Source organism: Podarcis tiliguerta, assembly GCF_965153285.1.
Source record: "Podarcis tiliguerta genome assembly, chromosome: 18".
Lineage (NCBI taxonomy): Eukaryota > Metazoa > Chordata > Lepidosauria > Squamata > Lacertidae > Podarcis > Podarcis tiliguerta.
This window is the reverse complement of record NC_139551.1, coordinates 5,459,930-5,484,095: the sequence shown is the minus strand read 5'-3', so window position 1 is coordinate 5,484,095 and position 24,166 is coordinate 5,459,930. Positions and strand designations below refer to the sequence as shown.

The following is a 24,166-nucleotide window of genomic DNA, read 5'->3' as shown; positions in this document are numbered from 1 at the left end:
CTTCCCCTCTGTGGGTCCTATTATTAACCTTTTCTACTGCAGCTTTTTCTATAACCCCTATAACTCCATTATCTCCCTAGTACTTGCTACCAGGGCCAGATTTAGGTAAATGGTAATTTATGGACCTAATAGATATCTAGAGCCATTTGCACATAGCAAAACATGTATTTTATCAAACTGAAATACAATTAAGAAGAAGTATATGAATAGTGAAATACAATTAAGAAGACGTACGGTATATTAAGGGACGCGGGTGGCGCTGTGGGTTAAACCACAGAGCCTAGGACTTGCTGTTCAGAAGGTCGGCGGTTCGAATCCCCGCAATGACGGGGTGAGCTCCCGTTGCTCAGTCCCCGCTCCTGCCCACCTAGCAGTTCGAAAGCACGCCAAAGTGCAAGTAGATCAATAGGCAACACTCCGGCGGGAAGGTAAACGGCGTTTCCGTGCGCTGCTCTGGTTCGCCAGAAGCGGCTTAGTCCTGCTGGCCACATGAGCTGTACGCTGGCTCCCTCGGCCAATAAAGCGAGATGAGCGCCGCAACCCCAGAGTTGGCCATGACTGGATCTAATGCTCAGGGGTCCCTTTACCTTTACCTTTACCTTTACCTTTACCTAAAGTTCCTTTAGAAACACAATTTACAAAGACGCATAATCTAGTCTCTAGATTGAAACGTGCTATAACACGAAATCTGTGCAAGCTGGATTTAGAAGAGGCAGGGGAACCAGAGACCAAATTGCAAACATGCGCTGGATTATGGAGAAAGCTAGAGAGTTCCAGAAAGACATCTACTTCTGCTTCATTGACTACGCAAAAGCCTTTGACTGTGTCGATCACAGCAAACTATGGCAAGTTCTTAAAGAAATGGGAGTGCCTGATCACCTCATCTGTCTCCTGAGAAATCTCTATGTGGGGCAAGAAGCTACAGTTAGAACTGGATATGGAACAACTGATTGGTTCAAAATTGGGAAAGGAGTACGACAAGGCTGTATTTTGTCTCCCTGCTTATTTAACTTATATGCAGAATTCATCATGCGAAAGGCTGGGCTGGATGAATCCCTAGCCGGAATTAAGATTGCTGGAAGAAATATCAACAACCTCAGATATGCAGATGACACAACCTTGATGGCAGAAAGTGAGGAGGAATTAAAAAACCTTTTATGGAGGGTGAAAGAGGAGAGCACAAAATATGGTCTGAAGCTCAACATCAAAAAAACGAAGATCATGGCCACTGGTCCCATCACCTCCTGGCAAATAGAAGGGGAGGAAATGGAAGCAGTGAGAGATTTTACTTTCTTGGGTTCCATGATCACTGCAGATGGTGACAGCAGCCACGAAATTAAGAGACGCCTGCTTCTAGGGAGGAAAGCAATGGCAAACCTAGATAGCATTCTAAAAAGTAGAGACATCACCTTGCCAACAAAGGTCCGTATGGTAAAAGCTATGGTTTTCCCAGTAGTGATGTATGGAAGTGAGAGCTGGACCATAAAGAAGGCTGATCGCCGAAGAATTGATTCTTTTGAATTATGGTGCTGGAGGAGACTTTTGAGAGTCCCATGGACTGCAAGAAGATCAAACGCATCCATTCTTAGGGAAATCAGCCCTGAGTGCTCACTGGAAGGACAGATCATGAAGCTGAGGCTCCAATACTTTGGCCACCTCATGAGAAGAGAAGACTCCCTGGAAAAGACCCTGATGTTGGGAAAGATGGAGGGCACAAGGAGAAGGGGACGACAGAGGACGAGATGGTTAGACAGTGTTCTCGAAGCTACAAACATGAATCTGACCAAACTGCGGGTGGCAGTGGAAGACAGAAGTGCCTGGCGTGCTCTGGTCCATGGGGTCACGAAGAGTCGGACACGACTGAACGACTAAACAACAACAACATAACACGAAATAACAATTGTAGGTTTTATTTTATTTACTTGTTATCTTATATTTTGGAAACGCACATCCAGGTTTTTTTCCCCCTTTAATTTTTTTTGGGGGCCCCCAAGAGAGTGGGGCCCTAAGCTATAGCTTGTTTAGGCTGCATTTTAATGTTTCGATGTTTTAATGCTGCATTTTAATCTTGTTCTTAAGTTGTACTCATTCAATTTGTTTTTATTATTGCTTGTTAGCCGCCCTGAGCCCGGCCTTGGCTTGGGAGGGCGGGGTATAAATAAAATTTATTATTATTATGATTATTGGTAAATCCGGCACTGGTTTCCATTCCTTTATCCTGCTTATCAACCAACCAGCCACGCGTCCGGAGAAAGCGCATTCTCCCGACAAGCCGCTAGTCCTCAGTGTTCCTCTCCCCCCCCCTCCATCACTCCTTTCCCTGCCCCGCCCCCTGGCAACTCCGCGGCCAATGGCGAAGGCCGGGTGGAATTCAAAAATCCTGCCTAGCACCTGCGAAGGGCGACGGCGCCTCCTCTGCAGATGATGGAGCCGGAGGAGATGCAGTCTGGCCGGGCGGCGGCAAGGGCGCCTTGAGCAGCCAGGGATGCGCCGCGCGGAGACACCTGCCCGCTCCTTCCGCGCCCAGGTGGGCGCACGCAGCATCCTCGTCTCCCGGAGGGAAAGGTGAGTGGTGATGCTCTGTGGCTTTGGCTAAGGACCCCCCCGGGAGGGACCACCCAATTCCCGGCTGGCGGGTGCAGCAAGCCAGGGTACCAGGAGAGGGAGAGGGCTGCCGGGTGCCAGCCCCGCCGGGCACACCCAGTTTTTGGGAAGGTAGCATTGGGACGCTGCCAGTCAGAGCAGGGGAGCCTGGGCTGAGCGAGAGAAGAGGCTGAGCAAGTTTTTGCTCAGAGTAGACCCAGTGCAATTTATTTATTTATTTGTATTTGTATTAAAGATTTTCTTGGTTTACAGAAGTATGCGTAATGTATTTTTTCCCATGTAACATTTTTACAAATCGGTTTCATCTGTTGAGACGTTAGGAAGGAAAGGGGGAGAGGGGGTGGAATATGGGTGGGGTGGGGTGTCGATATTTCTGTGTTGCTTAATGTATGTAGGGAGACCCAGTTGAATTGATGGACGCAGGGGGGGGGGGCAACTGGAATGAAATACTTAGGGGGGGGGCGGCGGCGGAGGGATGCTAAATTTGCTTTAACTTGTGCCCAATTTGTAAAAAAATGAAGATTTCTTTTAAAAAGAAAGATTTGGCGTGTGTGTGTGTGTGTAGGTGGGGGGCGAAGACCCGCCCTGCCCAATCAGCCCATAGCTGTCAACTGTTCCCTTTTATTTAAAATTCCCTTATTCCGAATAAGATTCCTCGCAAGGAAAGGGGAAAGTTGACAGCTGCGAATCAGTCCTACGCACAACATTTGAATGGCAATGCCATTCAACTTGGGTGAGGGGGGGGGGGAACTAGTCCCACCCAATATTTTACGGGGGGGGGGCTTCTATAGATGGGCACAAGTTTCTCCACACCCGCCAACTTCACTGGGTCAGCTCTGAGCAGGACCGAACTCTGACGCATCCGGGGGTGCCGACTTGAATTAAAAAATGGGGAGGGGCGGCGCAAGTAACCCCCACATCACATAACTGATCGCAAAGGCACATGGATACCATTTGAATTGCAATTCACTTTGGGGGAACCCCGGCCACTCAAATCTATATTTTTTTTTTTGGGGGGGGGTGGTCAAGGGACCTCAAGCCCTTCTAAGAATGCAGCCCACAGTGGTTGATTTGGCACAACGTGTATTCCTTTTTGGGGGGTGGAAGAAGGAAGGCAGAATTGAGGCTGGGAAGAGAAAGTAAAAGTTTCACCCATGGGGAAGACAGAGGCACTCTCAGCACCCAAATGGCACTTTTTGGGGTGCCCTAGTCTTTTTCCTTTTCTTTAATTTATCCCCCCCCCATTCTTTATGATCACACTTTCATCCAGGAATGTCGAATAACTTACAATTTTTTTTAAAAAAAATCATTCATAACATGCATCAAAATCTTCCTCCTATTAGTTAAACATAGCAGTATATACTTTTGTCCCTACTGATTTATCCTAATTTCCCCCCTTTAACCCCTCCCCCAAAACTTGTTCTTTCTTCAGATCTTTAACCATGTGCTCAGATTATTCATTCTAATTTGGGTAATAATAATAATTTATTATTTATACCTCGCCCATCTGGCTGGGTTTCCCCAGCCACTCTGGGCGGCTTCCAACAAAACACTAAAATACAATAACCTATTAAACATTTAAAGCTTCCCTAAACAGGGCTGTCTTCAGATGTCTTCTAAAAGTTTGGTAGTTATTTTTCTCTTTGACATCTGGTGGGAGGGCATTCCACAGGGCAGGTGCCACCACCGAGAAGGCCCTCTGCCTGCTTCCCTGTAACTTGGCTTCTCGCAGCGAGGGAACCGCCAGAAGGCCCTCGGAGCTGGACCTCAGTGTCCGGGCAGAACGATGGCTGCTTGGGTTGGTTTCTTGGGGTGCCCTAGTGACCCTACTTTCCATGCAGAAGTCCTCTGCTTGAGCCTGTAGCTCCTTCTCAAGTTATCCACGTTTACCTGCTCAATGGTGGGGCACCTGCCCGCCTGCAGAATGTCCCTGGTTCCACCCGGGTTAGGGCTGGAAATGTCCCCTGCCTGAAACTCTGGGCAGTGCTGAAGCTAGGTGCTCTGACAGGTCCCCACGTTCCTCCACAACCCGCCCCACTCCCCTCTGCTGGTTGCTAAGTGCATCTGTCAACAGCCTCCTCCGTGGGCTGTTCTGCAGATGGAGGTGTGTGCAAGAGAGAGAAAAAGAACCATATCTATCATAGAATCATAGAGTTGGAAGAGACCACAAGGGCCATCGAATCCAACCCCCTGCCAAGCAGGAAACACCATCAGAGCACTCCTGACATATGGTTGTCAAGCCTCTGCTTAAAGACCTCCAAAGAAGGAGACTCCACCACACTCCTTGGCAGCAAATTCCACTGTCAAACAGCTCTTACTGTCAGGAAGTTCTTCCTAATGTTGAGGTGGAATCTTCTTTCTTGTAGTTTGGATCCATTGCTCCGTGTCCGCTTCTCTGGAGCAGCAGAAAACAACCTTTCTCCCTCCCCTATGTGACATCCTTTTATATACTTGAACATGGCTATCATATCACCCCTTAACCTCCTCTTCTCCAGGCTAAACATGCCCAGCTCCCTTAGCCGTTCCTCATAAGGCATCATTTCCAGGCCTTTGACCATTTTGGTTGCCCTCCTCTAGACACGTTCCAGTTTGTCAGTGTCCTTCTTGAACTGTGGTGCCCAGAACTGGACACAGTACTCCAGGTGAGGTCTGACCAGAGCAGAATACAGTGGCACTATTACTTCCCTTGATCTAGATGCTATACTCCTATTGATGCAGCCCAGAATTGCATTGGCTTTTTTAGCTGCCGCGTCACACTGCTGGCTCATGTCAAGTTTGTGGTCAACCAAGACTCCTAGATCCTTTTCACATGTACTGCTCTCAAGGTCCCCACATTCCTCCACAACCCGCCCCACTTCCCTCTGCTGGTTGCTAAGTGCATCTGTCAACAGCCTCCTCCGTGGGCTGTTCTGCAGATGGAGGTGTGTGCAAGAGAGAGAGAAATAACCATATCTAAGAATCAGCAAAGATCAGCTCCCCTGTCCATCAACCTCCGGCAGGGCTCACACACATGACACTCGCTCCCTCGAGGACCAGCTCCCACAACGGAACATATTTCTACTGCCGCACTCATTAGAAACAGAAAAGAAACGAATAAATCCCATTAAGAACTTGGGGGAGTTTGGCAAAACCTACCCGGGGGTGAGGGAGATCCTTCGCGAATCAATTAGTCTCTTTTGCTATAATTGAAGCAGCCTGTTTCTTGATAGGTGCACGATTTCATTTTTCTGTATTCTCCCTCCTTGAAGTGTGGGTTGTGTGTTTTTTATTCTGCATTTTTGAAACACGGCACCCACAGGTTGGTCCCAGATGAAAAACCACCAGGGGTTGTTTTGTGTGTGTGCCTAGAATCATGCAATACTTGCTTGCGTTTTTATATGCACACCCCTATGCATTATATTGGGACGCGGGTGGCGCTGTGGGTAAAACCTCAGCGCCTACGACTTGCCGATCGTCAGGTCGGCGGTTCGAATCCCCGCGGCGGGGTGCGCTCCCGTCGTTCGGTCCCAGCGCCTGCCAACCTAGCAGTTCGAAAGCATGTCAAAGTGCAACTAGATAAATATCGACCGCTTACTGGCGGGAAGGTAAACGGCGTTTCCGTGTGCGGCTCTGGCTCGCCAGAGCAGCGATGTCACGCTGGTCACGTGACCCGGAAGTGTCTTTGGACAGCGCTGGCCCCTGGCCTCTTGAGTGAGATGGGCGCACAACCCTAGAGTCTGCCTGTACGGGCAGGGGTACCTTTACCTTTATGCATTATATACATGCATTTTCCCTTTCGGGAGGCGGGGAAGAATTATTCTCCCTGGGTGCTAAAACACAGCTAATTAAAACCAAGATTTCCACGCATGACTCTGCTTACGCCGAGTTAGGGACAGAATCCAAATGACCTAAGGAAGGCTTGGGTTGGGGCAGATATGTGTCAGCCTTCTTGTTACACATGGCTCCGTCCTAGGATGCAAGCTTCCAAACCACATAGGAATCTTCGCCAGGCAAAGTGGAAATATTGTGCAGTGGTACCTCGGGTTAAGAACTTAATTCGTTCTGGAGGTCTGTTCTTAGCCTGAAACTGTTCTTAACCTGAGGGACGTGGGTGGCGCTGTGGGTTAAACCACAGAGGCTAGGACTTGCCGATCAGAAGGTCGGCGGTTCGAATCCCTGCAATGACAGGTGAGCTCCCGTTGCTCGGTCCCTGCTCCTGCCAACCTAGCAGTTCGAAAGCACGTCAAAGTGCAAGTAGATAAAGAGGTACCGCTCTGGCGGGAAGGTAAACAGCATTTCCGTGCGCTGCTCTGGTTCGCCAGAAGTGGCTTAGTCCTGCTGGCCACATGACCCGGAAACTGTACGCCGGCTCCCTCGGCCAATAAAGCGAGATGAGCTCCGCAACCCCAGAGTCGGCCACGACTGGACCTAACGGTCCTTTACCTTTACCTTTTACCACTTTAGCTAATGGGCCTCCCGCTGCCACTGCTCTGCCGCCACGCAATTTCTGTTCTCATCCTGAAGCAAAGTTCTTAACCCGAGGTACTATTTCTGGGATAGCGGAGTCTGTAACCTGAAGCATCTGTAACCCGAGCTACCACTGTACTAGTAAGATCTTTCATGGTGCCTGAGGATGCTTAACCAAGGATACCTTTCATATGTCAGTATAGCTCAGGGGCTGCCTTTGAAGGTGACCTGGAAACGACAACTAATCCAGAATGCGGCAGCTAGACTGGTGACTGGGAGCGGCCGCCAAGACCACATAACACCAGTCCTGAAAGACTTCCATTGGCTCCCAGGACGTTTCCGAGCACAATTCAAAGTGTTGGTGCTGACCTTGAAAGCCCTAAACGGCCTCGGTCCAGTATACCTGAAGGAGCGTCTCCACCCCCATCGTCCAGCCCGGACACTGAGGTCCAGCTCCGAGGGCCTTCTGGCGGTTCCCTCCCTGCGAGAGGTGAGGTGGCAGGGGACCAGGAAGAGGGCCTTCTTGGTGGTGGCGCCCACCTTGTGGAACGCCCTCCCATCAGACGTCAAGGAAATAAATAACTACCTGACTTTTAGAAGACATCTGAAGGCAGCCCTGTTTAGGGAAGTTTTTAATGTCTGATGCATTTTTTATATTCTGTTGGCAGTGGCGTAGCATGGGGGGTGCAGGGGGGGCTGGTCGCACCGGGCGCAACATCTGGGGGGGGGCGCTCGCACTCGCAGCTCTCTGCCCCTACCTGGCTCACTCACTCTCTCTCACTGCAGTGCTGGCTGTGCGAATCCGATCCGAGCCGCCGGGTCGCCGCCCACTGTGGAGGGGGGGGGTCCCAGGCGTGCGGTGCGGTGCGGAGAGAGAGCGAGGGACTATCTGGGGGAGGGACAGTGCAGCGGGGGGTGCAAATTACTTGCCTTGCCCCAGGTTAGGGGGCGCAAATTACTTGCCTTGTCCCGGGTGCTGACAACCCACGCTACGCCACTGCTGTTGGGATCCATTGTTATTCCAGGAGTGAGTCTGCAGGCTCCAAGTTTAGGGACAGAATCCAAACAACCTGTTCATGGGGTTCGCCGCATCTCACTCGTTCTCTGGGATACCGGATCGTCTTTTTCCAGCACCACCTACGCAATTGCAATGGGACGTTTCTGCCGCCTCTTCGCTTTGGAGCCCTGCTGAGGCGGCAGAAAATCTCCGCTGCTTTCAGTTCACATCCTTGCGGCCGCTTCCTGATTTGCCTGAGTGCACACGGGCCGTGATTGAATCCTGAAAGGAATCCTAATGCGATGACGGCAGGATGCCATTGATTCCTTTCTGAGCTGCGTTTTAATCAATATACCTGCGATCCCCCGGTGTCACTGTTAATCTGAAAGGAGAGGAATTCTTCCCTTCTTTGAACCGAAAACTTTTGTAACTTGTTCCTGGGCCAATTCTAACTTAATCTTTTTTTTAATGGCAAGCAGGAGAAAAGTAAAAGCTTAAAGCTTACAAAAGTAAAGGTAAAGGGACCCCTGACCATTAGGTCCAGTCGCGGGCGACTCTGGGGTTGCAGCGCTCATCTCGCTTTACTGGCCGAGGGAGCCGGCGTTCAGCTTCCGGGTCATGTGGCCAGCAGGACTCAGCCGCTTCTGGCGAACCAGAGCAGTGCACGGAAACGCCATTTACCTTCCCGCTGGAGTGGTACCTATTTATCTACTTGCACTTAGACATGCTTTTGAACTGCAGGGTTTGCAGGAGCAGGGACCGAGCAATGGGAGCTCACCTCGTCATTGCGGGGATTCGAACCGCCGACCTTCTGACAATTTGAGGATTTTTTTACAGTTTTATAACACGCAGATGGAAATATGTGTTGAGAAACCAGAGAAAGGAGCTGAGGGGTGGGGTGGGAGGTTGGGGGGGGTTGTTTAGGGGGGGAGGAGGGAGGGGAAAAATGGAGGGAATAATAATAATAACAATAATAATGTGGATGGTGTATTTTTGATAAAATTATTGTGTTGGAATTTCCAATTTTATTTATCTATTCATTTTAAAAAGGAGGTTTATAATTACCGTATTTTTTGCTCTATAAGACTCACTTTTTCCCCTCCTAAAAAGTAAGGGGAAATGTGTGTGCGTCTTATGGGGCGAATGCAGGCTGCGCAGCTATCCCAGAAGCCAGAACAGCAAGAGCGATTGCTGCTTTCACTGCGCAGCGATCCCTCTTGCTGTTCTGGCTTCTGAGATTCAGAATATATTTTTTCTTGTTTTCCTTCTCCAAAAACTAGGTGTGTCTTGTGGTCCGGTGCGTCTTATAGAGCGAAAAATACGGTAAACTGAGGACGAAGAATAAAGCATTTGCAGAGAGTTTGGAAGGAGGCTGCAGTTAGGGCTGGAGTCTGGTCCGATCTTCCTTTAATCCCCTCTGCTTCTGCTGCCTCTTTCTCCTGTCCCCCCCCCTCCTCCCCACTTGCTTGAAATGAGGCCTTAGGGAAATGATTTCTCCAGCGCTGTAATTGACCTGGCAAAATCCATCGGCAAAGAACTCCTTGCATCTGAGAAGCTTGGCTTGCCTTCAAAGCAAGAGTTTTCGGCACCGGCTCTCCCACGAACCGCGTTTGAAAACGCTTTGCTGCCGGCACGCAAGCTGGTCTCCAAATCAAGACTCCGCAGCCTTGGAAATATCTCTGTGTCAACAGCTCAGGTTCACAGTGCTCTGGTAAAGGTAAAGGGACCCCTGACCATTAGGTCCAGTTGTGGCCGACTCGGGTTGCGGCGCTCATCTCGCTTTATTGGCGGAGGGAGCCGGCGTACAGCTTCCGGGTCATGTGGCCAGCATGACTAAGCCGCTTCTGGCGAACCAGAGCAGCGCACGGAAACGCCGTTTACCTTCCCGCTGGAGCAGTACCTATTTATCTACTTGCACTTTGACGTGCTTTTGAACTGCTAGGTTGGCAGGAACAGGGACCGAGCAACGGGAGCTCACCCAGTCATGGGGATTCGAACCGCCGACCTTCCAATCGGCAAGTCCTAGGCTCTGTGGTTTAACCCCCAGCGCCACCCGCGTCCCATCACAGTGCTCTGGACTTGAGTGCCAATTGATTTTGCTTCCTGGTGTCAAAGTTTGCTCAAAGGACCCTCTTTGATCAAGTCAACGTTGCACTAGTGTGCCAGTGTGCCACACTAGAGAGCCAGTGTGGTGTAGTGGTTAAGAGTGGTGGACTCGTAATCTGGTGAACCAGGCAAATAAATACGTGTGCAGTAGGACTACAGGCAGAAATGGGGTGGCAAGGGGTCGTTGTTCATGTCAGAGAAGCGTCAACTAAAGCAAAATTCCCGGAGTTGAGAGACAGCTCTGCAAAGGGACCAGATGGAGGCACACCAGAAACAATCGGATTAAATTCTTTTGTGCCAGAATGAATTGTGCTTCCACCTGCTCTTAAGGACGGACAGACGGAGGCGGGGCTTGGATTAACTCTTGTTGCAAAATACAGTGGTACCTCGGGTTACATACGCTTCAGGTTACATACGCTTCAGGTTACAGACTCTGCTAACCCAGAAATATTGCTTCAGGTTAAGAACTTTGCTTCAGGATGAGAACAGAAATCGTGCTCCGGCCGCACGGCGGCAGCAGGAGTCCCCATTAGGTAAAGTGGTGCCTCAGGTTAAGAACAGATTCAGGTTAAGAACGGACCTCCAGAACGAATTAAGTACTTAACCCGAGGTACTACTGTAATACTACCAGGGTGTGCATGCACACAACAAAATGTTGCAGTGGATAGTTCTTCTACAGAGAAAATCAATTTGCATAAATAATACAACACAGCATTACCACATCACCAATCAATTGTTGTTGTTGTTTAGTCGTTTAGTCGTGTCCGACTCTTTGTGACCCCCTGGACCAGAGCACGCCAGGCACTCCTGTCTTCCACCGCCTCCAGCAGTTTGGTCAAACTCATGCTGGTAGCTTTGAGAACACTGTCCCACCATCTCGCCCTCTGTCATCCCCTTCTCCTTGCGCCCTCCATCTTTCCCAGCATCAGGGTCTTTTCCAGGGAGTCTTCTCTTCTCATGAGGTGGCCCAAGTCTTGGAGCCTCAGCTTCAGGATCTGTCCTTCCAGGGCTGCTGGAAGGGCACTCAGGGCTGATTTCCTTCAGAATGGAGAGGTTTGATCTTCTTGCAGTCCATGGGACTCTCAAGAGTCTCCTCCAGCACCAGAAAAGCATCCATTCTTCGGCAATCAGCCTTCTTTATGGCCCAGCTCTCACTTCCACTACTGGGAAAACCATAGCTTTATCTGGACTGTCTGCAGGCCAGATCTAGAAGGCAAATGGGCCTGATCCAGCCCACGGTCCTTAGTTTGCCGATCCATGGTCTAGGACAGTGTTTCTCAACCTGTGGGCCCCCAGATGTCGTTGGACTACAACTCCCATCATCCCTAGCCAGCGTGACGAGTGGTCAGGGATGATGGGAGTTGTCGTCCAGCAACATCTGGGGACCCACAGGTTGAGAACCGCTGGTCTAGGATGCCGGCCAGCCTGCCAGTCCCTCTCCCAAGAGGCTCCATTTCATCTCCCCTTTTCCAACCCCCCTCCAACTGACATTGTTCTGTGGCAGCTGAGCATGCTCATTCTGTGTACTTTCCCCCCAAAGAATTCTGGGAACTGTAGTTTGAAAAGGGCACTGGGAAATGGAGGTCTGTGAGGGGCACAGTACAGTGCCCAGGATTTTTTCACTGGTAGCATTGCCACCTTTGTTTTGGCAAAATACAGGACTGGGGGGGGGGCGGTTCCCACCAGGTGCTGAATTAACTTCAAAGCACATGAAAATGTTATGTAGATGGTATCTGGCACCGAGTAAATTGGGAGAAATGTATAAATCCAAATTACCGTATTTTCCGCTCTATATGACGCAGCAGACCACAAGACGCACCTAGTTTTTGGAGGAGGAAAACAAGAAAAAAAATATCCTGAATCTCAGAAGCCAGAACAGCAAGAGGGATCGCTGCGCAGCGAAAGCAGCAATCCCTCTTGCTGTTCTGGCTTCTGGGATAGCTGCGCAGCCTGCATTCGCTCCATAAGACGCTCACACATTTCCCCTTACTTGTTAGGAGGGGAAAAGTGAGTCTTATAGAGCAAAAAATACGGTAAATAAGTGTTGGAAATGCAAAGAGAACGAAAGTGTTTCTTTAATCATATGTGGTGGTCTTGTAAGGTTAAAGCTTACTGGGAAATGATATATAATGAATGGAAAACAATGTTCAAAATAACATTTGTAAACAACAAAACCCAAAAACTTTCATTTTTTGGGAATTATAGGGCCAGAACTACCCAAATTGATTCATTTGTGCGACTGCAGCGGCAAGAATGTTCTTTGCCCAAAAATGGAAAGAAGACGTCGTCCCAGCGAAAGATTAATGGATACAAAAACTTAGGGAATATGCCGAAATGGTGAAACCTACCGGGGAAAAAATAAGAAATCAAGATAGCAGACTTTTTATAAAAGAATGGAAATGGTTTATTGAATATTTACAAACACACCGTCAACAGATAAGGACCTCGGCAGGATTATTGTAATAAGCTGCAGTTTCAAGAGAGCGTATATTTAAAGCAGTTGGCTAAAAGAATAAGTTAATTAAGAATAATGTAATAATAATAATAATTAAGGATCAGCAGAAAGAGGTTACTGGATGCAACCTGGTAAGAAAACAATGGTCATTTATAGCTTATGAAATCCGCAAGACAACCAACCCAAACTGACTAATTTGGATTAACTGAGTCGTGGGCTTCGTCATTCTAGCAGAAGGCGGATAAAACTCTGCTCCCCCCCCCATAAAGAAACCCTCCCAATTTTTGAGCAGCGACAGATGGGCTCCAGCATTACTGCTGCCATGAGTGACACGCCACCCGCTCCTCTCCTTTCCTCATCCACGGACTTTCTGCGCTCCCCACCCAAGTCACGACTCAGCCCTGGGCGACGGAGCAGCCGCTGTTTCCCTCCCTCCGGTTCTGCAAAGATGAGTTTTCTTCTCCCAGTGCCACCTTTCTGCTTCTGCAATTGATGCTTGTGTCTCCATAGGAACCGTCTGGGGGTGTCTGAGAAGGACAGTGTTCTTCCGTGCGGTCTTCTCCTGGGAAAAACGGTGCCTCGTTCATCCTCGAGATGACATGCGGCCGGCAGCGAGGCTGACGGACGGGCACTGCCTTGCCCAACAGGTATGTGCCACACTTTTTTCTCACCCTCCAGAAGTTTTGGGCAATAGAGGGGGCGGGCGGAGGAGGACTCGATTTGGTCTGTATTTTAAGCAGAGCCACGCGATGGACATCTCTTGGGCTAGAAGCGGATCGGAACGTCGTAGTTCTTGGGGTTTTGCACCTCTCTGAATTTTGCTATGAAAGAATGTGCAATTCTGCACACTCCCCCCCTTATTTTATGATAAATACTTAGAAGTTTCCAACCATTTATGTATCCAGGCAGTTTCTGATGTTAAGACTACCCACCGAAACGAGTAGGACTAATTAGGACTAATTGAAATTAATTGGCACGGTCTCTAACTCAAGCGGCTGTACTCCGAGTATAATTTAGCGGGATACCGCACAAAATATGTCTTTAAATGCCTGGGGTTGTATCCAGCTGGCTAATAAGACCAATAAGTAATTAAGCCAAATTAGACATGCCTATTAACTTCAATGGGTCTACTCTGAGTAGGGCTGGCATTGGATACCACCCATATTAGTCAGAATAGACCTACTGAAACGGTTGGGCTTTAGTTAGGCATTGACTTCAATGGGTCTACTCTGAGCAGGACTGATTTGACTGCAGCTTATTTGACTTTTTGTGATGAAATATGTATTTGAATATAAATCTTGTCCGTCCTTTTTTGTTGTTGAAAACACACACACACTATTAATTTGGAAATGAGATGGAGTGAAGCTACGGACGCTTGCAAGATTGACTTGGATTGGGAACAGACTGATCTGTCCAACTCAAGTCGTATATGACAGTAATTTCCTGAGATGCGTGCCAGGGCATGAGAGAATGGCTTGATTATTGCAAGGAAGAAATGTTTTCCATAAAAAAAAAAAAAGTTTCTGGGACTCCTAAAGCAGGAGGTTGCTTGTTGCCTCTCTGAATGATTTGTTGCTCTGAAGTAATCTCCCTTAACAAAACCAACGCTCTTTTCATCGCAGCAGCACGGCGGTTCAGAAAACGTCAGGTAGCTCCCACTACCATTTGTGTTACTTGGGTCACCATCTTACAAGCAATCAGGCATCAGGCTGAATCAAAATTACTTTTTGTGCTTTCAATTCTGCCTGCTTTTTAATAATCTGATCTGCATGTGTCATTGAAATCTTGGCTTGTCACGGAGCAGAGAGTCATTTCGATTTATTTATTTGCTCCTCGTCACCTCCTGCCTTAACACCAAATGGTGCTTGTTGAGTCCTGGTTCACACGCGAAGATCGGCCAAAAAACCCGAACTCCCACACTGTGCGGAAAGTGATCAATTCAGTCTTGCGCGGGGCTTTCTAATGATTCATGCACGAACGTCAGTAATGTTCATATGGGGAAAGAGCGGAGGACATGCTGCGTAGAAAAAAAGACTCCGTACCAAAATTTGCATTTTTTAAAATAAAAAAGAGGAATGTGTCAGTTCTGTTGCAGAAAAAGACTAGATAATTCGGAACTTCACAATCTTCACAAAACTGTGTTGCCTTGTTCTGTCTGCATGCATTGAACTCCCCTGTTTCGGAACGAGATAAAACGTCCTGCATTTAGGGGGATAAAATGAAATATCCCAAGCTCACGAGTGGCCAGGGTGATGAGGGGTGGAAAAATTGGGTGTGTTTGGGATTTTGGCTGAATATTAAAGTAAAGGTAAAGGGACCCCTGGCCATTAGGTCCAGTCGCGGCCGACTGGGGTTGCGGCGCTCATCTCTCTTTATTGGCCGAGGGAGCCGGCGTACAGCTTCCGGGTCATGTGGCCAGCAGGACTAAGCCGCTTCTGGCGAACCAGAGCAGCGCATGGAAACGCCGTTTACCTTCCCGCCGGAGCGGTACCTATTTATCTACTTGCACTGGTGTGCTTTCGAACTGCTAGGTTGGCAGGAGCAGGGACCGAGCAACAGGAGCTCACCCCGTCGTGGGGATTCGAACCGCTGACCTTCTGATCGGCTGAATATTAGAAAGTCCCTAATGGGAAGAGCTGTCAAGCAGTGGACAGGGGCGTGCAATATTTCACCCCAGATATTTCAAGCTGAAACTTGGTATCTGCTAGCCAGGGATGCTATGTTTGCAGCTTGTACCAAGCAAGAGGTTGAAATGGATGTAATAATAATAATAATTATTATTATTTTATTTATACCCCGCCAATCTGACTTGGTTTCCCCAGCCACTCTGGGCGGCTCCCAACAGAACATTAAAAACACGTTAAAAGATGAAACATTAAAAACGTCCCTAAACAGCGCTGCCTTCAGGTGTCTTCTGAAAGTTGGATAGTTGTTTATTTCCTTGACATCTGATGGGAGGCCGTTCCACAGGGCGGGTGCCACCACTGAGAAGGCCCTCTATCTGGTTCCCTGTAACCTCACTTCTTGCAGGGAGGGAACTGCCAGAAGGCCCTCGGTGCTGGACCTCAGTGTCTGGGCAGAACAATGGGGGTGGAGACACCCCTACAGGTATACTGGACCAAGGCCGTTTAGGGCTTTAAAGGTCAGCACCAACACTTTGAATTGTGCTCGGAAACATCCTGGGAGCCAATGTAGGTCTTTCAGGACCGGTATTATGTGGTCTCGGCCGCCGCTCCCAGTCACCAGTCTAGATGCCACATTCCGGATTAGTTGTTGTTTCTGAGTCACCTTCAAAGGTAGCTTTAGAAGACATCTGCCCTGTTTAGGGCAGTTCCCTCCCTGCGAGAAGCCAGGTTACGGGGAACCAGGCAGAGGGCCTTCTTGGTGGTGGCGCCCGCCCTGTGGAATGCCCTCCCATCAGATGTCAAGGAAATAAACAACTATCTGACTTTTAGAAGACACCTGATGGCAGCCCTGTTTAGGGAAGTTTTTAATGTTTGATGTGGTTTGAATATTCTGTTGGGAGCCGCCCAGAGTGGCTGGGGAAACCCAGCCAGATGGGCGGGGTATAAATAAAATGTGGTGCCCCCTTCCAACTTCACGATTCTCTGAGAGGCACTCGGGAAGCTTATCCCTGATAGGATGGATCTCTATTCCGACTCAGCGGGTGTTTTCAATCAGCCGCCGTGTTTCCTTCAAACGAAACCTTAATCCCATGAACCGGAGCGCTGGCTATCTCCAAAGGGCAGGATTATAGATTAACGCAACAGAAGGATTACAGTGAGGGGCGGCAGGTTGGTAGAGATGGTAAACTCTGTTCTCATAAGGAGATGCCATGAGGGCGATCTGAGCTGGAGGCGGCTTAAATTCTGGATTTCAAGCATCCCTCCTGCACCCTGGGCACGCTTAGGAAAAGCCTTTGCTCCCTCCGTGGAAGATTTAGGGTTCTTTCGCAAGGACGGCAGCAAATCGAGGTGAGGTTTGGGGACGTTAAGCTTTGCATGCCGGTAAGATCGGCTCTGGCGGGGTTGGGACATGGAGGGTGAGATAGAAGAGCAAAAGGACACCTGCTTTGCATGCAGAAGGTCCAGTTTGTGGCATTTCCCGGTAAGACATCGAAAGGCTATGGTTTGAAACTCCCTGCTGCTCACACGGAGTTAGGAGCATGAGAAGTTGCCTTGAACAGAGTCAGACCGTTCTTTGATCTAGCTCCATACTGTCTTTGTTGTTGTTGAGTCGTTTAGTCGTGTCCGACTCTTCGTGACCCCCTGGACCAGAGCACGCCAGGCACTCCTATCTTCCACTGCCTCCCGCACTTTGGTCAAACTCATGCTGGTAGCTTCGAGAACACTGTCCCACCATCTCGTCCTCTGTCGTCCCCTTCTCCTTGTGCCCTCCATCTTTCCCAACATCAGGGTCTTTTCCAGGGAGTCTTCTCTTCTCCTGAGGTGGCCAAAGTATTGGAGCCTCAGCTTCAGGATCTGTCCTTCCAGTGAGCACTCAGGGCTGATTTCCTTAAGAATTGAGAGGTTTGATCTTCTTGCAGTCCATGGGACTCTCAAGAGTCTCCTCCAGCACCAGAATTCAAAAGCATCCATTCTTCGGTGACCAGCTCTCACTTCCATACATCACTACTGGGAAAACCATGGCTTTTACTATACGGACCTTTGTTGGCAAGGTGATGTCTCTGCTTTTTAAGATGCTGTCTAGGTTTGTCATTGCTTTTCTCCCAAGAAGCAGGCGTCTTTGAATTTTGTGGCTGCTGTCACCATCTGCAGTGATCATGGAGCCCAAGAAAGTAAAATCTCTCACTGCCTCCGTTTCTTCCCCTTCTATTTGCCAGGAGGTGATGGGACCAGTGGACATGATCTTGGTTTTTTTGATGCTGAGCTTCAGACCAGGCTCACCTTATCCATACACAAATATGCCGTTAAGACAGGATTTGCAAGCAAAAAGACCATGGGAAGGTTTTCACCATTTGCCTCCCTTACTGCAGAGGAATATTTGAGGTCATTGGGACAGTCAAAATGGCTTTAGGATTGCTCTTCTGTACTATTTCAGACACGTGGTTCATATATTTAGATATGTGTGCATTTATGAATATTTATTCTGTTTAACAACCGCTTCTTATAGCAACCCTTCTCTCCCTCTTCCCTCCCCTGACAAACATCTCCTTTCGGAAACACATGCAACCCACTTTGATTGTGTTCCCTTATCTCCATCTCTCTGTCTCTCTTTGTCTCTCTCCCCGTCCTATGCTGTCATTAATATCATTTATTTTTTCTTAAGTTACTAAGGGAACAGGACTTTTAATAAACGCGGATGAAATTGAGTATTTCAAACCAAATGAAGTTGAAGTTCTTGCTGGCAAAGGAACTGTTTATTCCGTGAAATACAAAATGAAAATTTAAGGAAAGGAGGAGTTGAGTGGGCGATTGGGAAAAAAAGGCATTATATATGCTTTTCATTAGCCGTTGGAGAATTCGCCATTAAATCGGGGGTTTCTTAACACTCCGGGTGGCTCCCAAGAGAATATTAAAAACACGATAAAACGTCAAACGATAAAAACTTCCCTAAAGAGGGCTGCCTTCAGATGTCTTCTAAAAGTCAGATAGGTGTGTATTTCCTTGACATTTGATGGGAGGGCGTTCCACAGGGCGGGCGCCACCACCGAGAAGGCCCTCTGCCTGGTTCCCTGTAACCTCACTTCTTGCAGGGAGGAAACTGCCAGAAGGCCTTTGGAGCTGGACCTCTGTGTCCGGGCTGAATGATGGGGGTGGAGACCCTCCTTCAGGTCTACTGGGCCGTTTAGGGTTTTTAAGGTCAGCACCAACACTTTGAATTGTGCTCAGAATCATCCTGGGAGCCAATGGAGGTCTTTCAGGACCGGTGTTATATGGTCCCGGCAGCCACTCCCAGTCACCAGTCTAGCTACCGTATTCTGCATTAGTTGTAGTTTCCGGGTCACCTTCAAAGGTAGCCCCATGCAGAATGCATTGCAGTAGTCCAAGCGGGAGATAACCAGAGCATGCACCACTCTGGCAAGACAGTCTGCAGGCAGGTGGGGTCTCAGCCTGCTTACCAGATGGAGCTGCCCTGGACACAGAGTTAACCTGCGCCTCCATAGACAGCGGTGAGTCCAAAATGACTCCCAGGCCGCGCACCTGGTTCTTCAGGGGCACAGTGACCCCATCCAGGACCAGGGAGTCCTCCACACCTGCCCGCCCCCTGTCCCCCCAAAACAGTACTTCTGTCTTGTCCTGATTCAACCTCAGTCTGTTAGCCACCATCCATTCTCCAACCAAAATGACTATGTTTTTTTTTAAATGATATTTTTTATTTTAACAATCAATAAACAGACAATACAAACAAATACAAAAAAGAATGAAAAAAAAAACAACACTTACAGACAATATAAAATACAGTGTACAAGAAAAAATAAAAGAAAAAATTAAAAACAATCATTGTGTCTTTGCATTATTTAACATTAACCTGGGTCTGTGACTTCCCCAGTCCTTCTCACTCTGTATTCTATATCTTATATTCTGACAGTAAATTCTTTCCCTCTGTCATATCTTTAGTTCAAATTAATCTTGGTATCTTAACATAATTACATTTCCATATGTCTAAAACATTAGTCTTTCTTAATCATTAAGTTTTTATGCTAATATTTCTTTTAAATTCAATCTGATGTCCTCAAACATTCTTTATCTTATGATGTTTCTGTGGATAGTCTTTAAACTTCCTCCAATCTTCCTCCACCGTCTCTTCTCCCTGGTCTCTGATTCTGCCAGTCATTTCTGCTTGTTCCATGTAGTCAATAACCTTCATCTGCCATTCTTCCAGCGTGGGTAGTTCTTGCGTCTTCCAATACTGTGCCATGAGCACTCTTGCTGCTGTTGTAGCATACATAAAAAATGTCCTGTCCTTCACCTGAACCTGTTGGTTGACCATACCCAGGAGAAAGGCTTCTGGGTTCTTTCTAAATGTGTATTTAAACACCTTTTTCAATTCATTGTATATCATCTCCCAGAAGGACTTAATCCTTGGGCATGTCCACCAGAGGTGGAAAAAGGTACCTTCATCCAACCGAAATGACTATGTTCTTCAGGGACACAGTTACGGTGTCTTACAACCCATTCATTGTCTCTTTTGCAGCCTCTCAGCCTAACAACGATGTTGTACTGATGTTGGAGAAGAAGGGATTGGATGAAGTAATTTTTCCTCTGATTCTAGAGTTGCCAGCCTTCTGGAACCGCGACTGGAAGGTATGAGGGCATGTGATCTCCCCTCACCCCCCCTCTCCTTTCCTCCTTTCTCTTTATATTGATTTTTTATTACCTTTCAGAAATTTTAACAGATCAACATTAGTACCTGTACATGTTTCTCTTAACGGTTTGACTTCCCACCATGGGTGTAGCCAGGAATTTTGTTAGGGGGAGCAGGTTTTTGTTGGGGGTGGGTGTTATGTACTGAAGTTCTCACCCTGGGCCAGCAGGGGGACACTGTAGATAGTTTTGCAAATGAAGGATCGAAAGTGACGTTCAGTGATTGGATAGTTTTAGAAAGTTGCTACAGTTACGTTGTACTGGAGCTCTATATAAGCAGGCTGACTGAGCCCTTCAGTTCAGTTCTGTTCTGGCCTCTGAATAAAGAAGAGCTGTTTGAAGAATCGCTGTGTTGTCTGATATGTTCACCCACAACTTAACAGTGGGGACAGAACCTCAGATTTGTATTGATTTGTGTTGATATTGATTGATTGGGGGGGGGGGCAGCTGCCCCCTTGTTTCACACCCTTATTTCCACCCACACACCCCCACTGCATTATGTAGCATAAATCTAAATCTCATACTTCTTTTCTCTGTTACAATGGTGGTCAATTCTCTTCCGCTGCCCAGATTTCGAATCCTGCTTGCAACTTCATTTTTTTAAAAAAAGTTTATATATATATATATTTATTTAAAGTTTATACATTTCATTAGTTTTACAATCCTTTTAAGATTTCCAAACTTCCTTCCAGTAGCACCTTAGAGACCAGCTAAGTTTGTTATGGGTATGAGCTTTCGTGTGCATGCACACTTCTTCAGTTGCCAGTACCAGATATCTGAAGATACCAGATATCATTTCCCAGAAAGCTTTTACCACCACATACGATAAAAAGACCCTCCTTCCAAGAAAACGTTTTTGTTGTTGTTTAGTCGTTTAGTCATGTCCGACTCTTCGTGACCCCCTGGGCCACAGCACGCCAGGTCCTCCTGTCTTCCACTGCCTCCCACAGTTTGGTCAAACTCATGCTGGTAGCTTCAAGAACACTGTCCCACCATCTCGCCCTCTGTCGTCTCCTTCTCCTTGTGCCCTCCATCTTTCCCAACATCAGGGTCTTTTCCAGGGAGTCTTCTCTTCTCCTGAGGTGGCCAAAGTCTTGGAGTCTCAGCTTCAGGGTCTGTCCTTCCAGTGAGCACTCAGGGCTGATTTCCTTCCGAATGGAGAGGTTGGATCTTCTTGCAGTCCATGGGACTCTCAAGAGTCTCCTCCAACACCATAACTCAAAAGCATCCATTCTTCGGCGATCAGCCTTCTTTACGGTCCAGCTCTCACTTCCATACATCACTACTGGGAAAACCGTAGCTTTAACTATACAGACCTTTGTTGGCAAGGTGATGTCTCTGCTTTTTAAGATGCTGCCTAGGTTTGTCACTTTAATAATAATAATAAAAAACCAACCCTCCTATTTCCGCAGGTGACTGGGGTGTTCGGTCAGAGGCGCGGCATCGTCATGGAGTAGATCTCTGGGAAGGAAACTCCCTCACCCCCCCAAAACCACACACACACACACATGATCCTGGAAGATGCTTGCTGCCTGACACCACCCCTGGCGAGGAGTTTTCACCGTGCTGCTGCGATGGACAACGCCTCAACGCTGGATTACGAGCTCCTGTCCCCGGGGCGAGTGGAGTCCGTCCCCAGCCCTTTCGGGATGGACGCGGAACAAAAGACTGTCTTTGCCTTCGTCATCCTCCTGCTTGCATTCTTGGTGATGTTGATGGTCCGTTGCTTCCGCATCCTGCTAGACCCTTATAGCCGGATGCCCGCATCATCCTGGACCGACCACAAGGAAGGGCTGGAGAGGGGCCAGTTTGATTATGCCCTGGTATAGCTTGGGCGAGGCCTGATGTCCGAAAGCGGGGAAAACCTTGGCATCTTCTGGAGTAGGGTTTCCTGGGGAAGCGAAGTCGCTGTTTTCAAGGGGGGCGGTGGGGTTTTTATTTGGGTGTGGGCAGGGATGGAGGGGGGGGGAGTTTTCCGTTTCGTGAGGTCGCAAGCAACCACGGGAAGGCGCCCGTTTCAAACCACAGCAGTCAACATTTCCCTTTTCTTGTGAGGAATCCTATTCAGAATAATAAAAAAGGGAAATGTTGACAGCTATGTTTCAAACATGGCGTCCGCCGAGCTTCTCAGCGCAGGTGAAATAAATGCTAAACCACACGGTTTCGGGACAAACTGAATAGTGCTCCGAACCAAATTGGGTGTGTGTGTGTGAAAATCTGTTCGGAATTTCCTTTGAAATCCGCTTCGCCGGAGAGAGGCTGAGAATCTCTGATCTGATCCAACTCCTTGCCCGTTTTCTGTGTCGCTCGATGGGGTGCCCCCTTTGCTGTGACCTGAAATGTCTTGTGTCATGGGGGGGAGGTAGGGAGTTGTAGGGGGGTGGGCTGGGGTGGGCAAAGGGTGGGGAAATGCCACAGGGTGGCGATGAAGGAATGTTTCGGCAGCGAGGGGCAGAAGAGAGCTCTGAGGTCTCGAGAGAGGAAGGAAATTGAAGGTGGCTTAATTGGCTGCGCTTTGGTTTTTGAATGTTTTGGAAGTTGAACGGACTTCTGGAACTGCTTCCGACGTGCAGCTGTATTGGAAATGGCAAAGGTGATAGCAAAAGAAGCGGTCAAGACCCGTGTTTGTTTGGAAAATATTCTGTGTTAAATGGAATTGCAGGCAGGATTAAAATACGAGCAGCGGAACAAATGCGATTATAATTATAACGAAGGAATTGCGGAATAGACGAAAGGGGGAACTGGAAACACCGTGGAAGAAAGGCCAGCCTTTAAATGGGTATTAAATTTGAGGTTCATTTGTTTAAGAAACGGTGAAACGCGATAATATTTGAATGGGAAGGGCGGGGAATAAACAGGAGTCACAGGGACGGTTATGGAGGAGATTCCTCCGGCGGTGGCAGAAAACTGGGACAGGGCTGTGGAAGGGAGGGAGGTTAGTATCCTGCAAACGCCCCTTCCCAAGGGGCTCTGGGAAGAATTGTGCAGGCCACAGTTCACCTTTGAGGCAGAGTTCGGGCCTCTTTTGTGCTGTGGTGTAGTGAGAGCCAGTGTGGTGTAGTGGTTAAGAGCGGTAGTCACGTAATCTGGGTAACCGGGTTCGCTTCCCCGCTCCTCCACCTGCAGCTGCTGGGTGACCTTGGGCCAGTCACACTTCTCTGAAGTCTCTCAGCCCCACTCACCTCACAGAGTGTTTGTTGTGGGGGAGGAAGGGAAAGGAGAAGGTTAGCCGCTTTGAGACTCCTTCGGGTAGTGATAAAGCGGGATATCAAATCCAAACTCTTCTTCTTCTGTGTGTTGAGAACAGGGAGCTATTTCTATAAGAAGGGTACCAGCACCTCTTTCGCCATGAAATAAAGCTGCCTTTTGTTGTTAAATTTCCTGTTGCCTCCTCTTTGATCTCCGCACACCCAGCCATTGCTGACATATTTTATGCCTGCCCTCCTGTGGATACGTGCAATGTTTTGAAAGGGCTTGCGTGCACTGTCTTTCTGCCCCCCCCATTAAAAAATTGGCAAATTTGACAGAAAATCAATAGAGGTGGATGCACGTGAAATGCTAATGCCAGCTTGCAGTAACCAGAATAATCCTACTTTGAAATATATATGTGTGTTAATAGAGGCAGTCCATAGCGATGCGAAGGACGCAGGTGGCGCTGTGGGTTAAACCACAGCCTAGGACTTGCCGATCAGAAGGTCGGTGGTTCAAATCCCCGCGGCGGGGTGAGCTCCCGTGATAAAATGGCCATGTGATAAAATGTTTGGAACATTCTTATACATTTTTTGCTAGTTTAAGCGGTGTTAAGTACCACCTAAATATCATATGGGATGCGGGTAGTGCTGTGGGTTAAACCACATAGCCTAGGACTCGCCGATCAGAAGGTCAGCGGTCGAATCCCCGCAACGACGGGGTGAGCTCCCGTTGCTTGGTCCCTGCTCCTGCCAACCTAGCAGTTCGAAAGCACATCAAAGTGCAAGTAGAAAAATAGGCGGGAAGGTAAACGGCGTTTCCGTGCGCTGCTCTGGTTCGCCAGAAGCGGCTTAGTCCTCCTGGCCCCATGACCCGGAAGCAGTACGCCAGCTCCCTTGGCCAGTAAAGCGAGATGAGCGCCGCAATCCCAGAGTCGGCCACGACTGGACCTAATGGTCAGGGCTCCCTTTACCTTTACCATGTCAGACCTACTTACCTGAATCTAGAACTCAGGCAAATTGGTCACCACAGTCGACACAC

The 24,166-nt window shown here is 48.4% G+C and overlaps 1 protein-coding gene across 1 annotated transcript; it reads left to right on the top strand.

The window, feature by feature from the left end:
• The first annotated feature begins 2,437 nt into the window (after window positions 1-2,437).
• On the top strand, window positions 2,438-22,277 carry CTXN1 (cortexin 1). Its single transcript, XM_083422016.1, has 4 exons — window positions 2,438-2,565; window positions 13,119-13,255; window positions 19,767-19,876; window positions 21,349-22,277. The coding sequence occupies exon 4, from the start codon at window positions 21,445-21,447 to the stop codon at window positions 21,763-21,765; it is 321 nt and encodes a 106-aa protein (XP_083278142.1). The 5' UTR covers window positions 2,438-2,565; window positions 13,119-13,255; window positions 19,767-19,876; window positions 21,349-21,444; the 3' UTR covers window positions 21,766-22,277.
• The last annotated feature ends 1,889 nt before the right edge of the window (window positions 22,278-24,166 follow it).

Bases quoted from the DNA above. Each gene is read 5' to 3' on its own strand.
- CTXN1 (XM_083422016.1), top strand. From the start codon at position 21,445: ATGATCCTGGAAGATGCTTGCTGCCTGACACCACCCCTGGCGAGGAGT.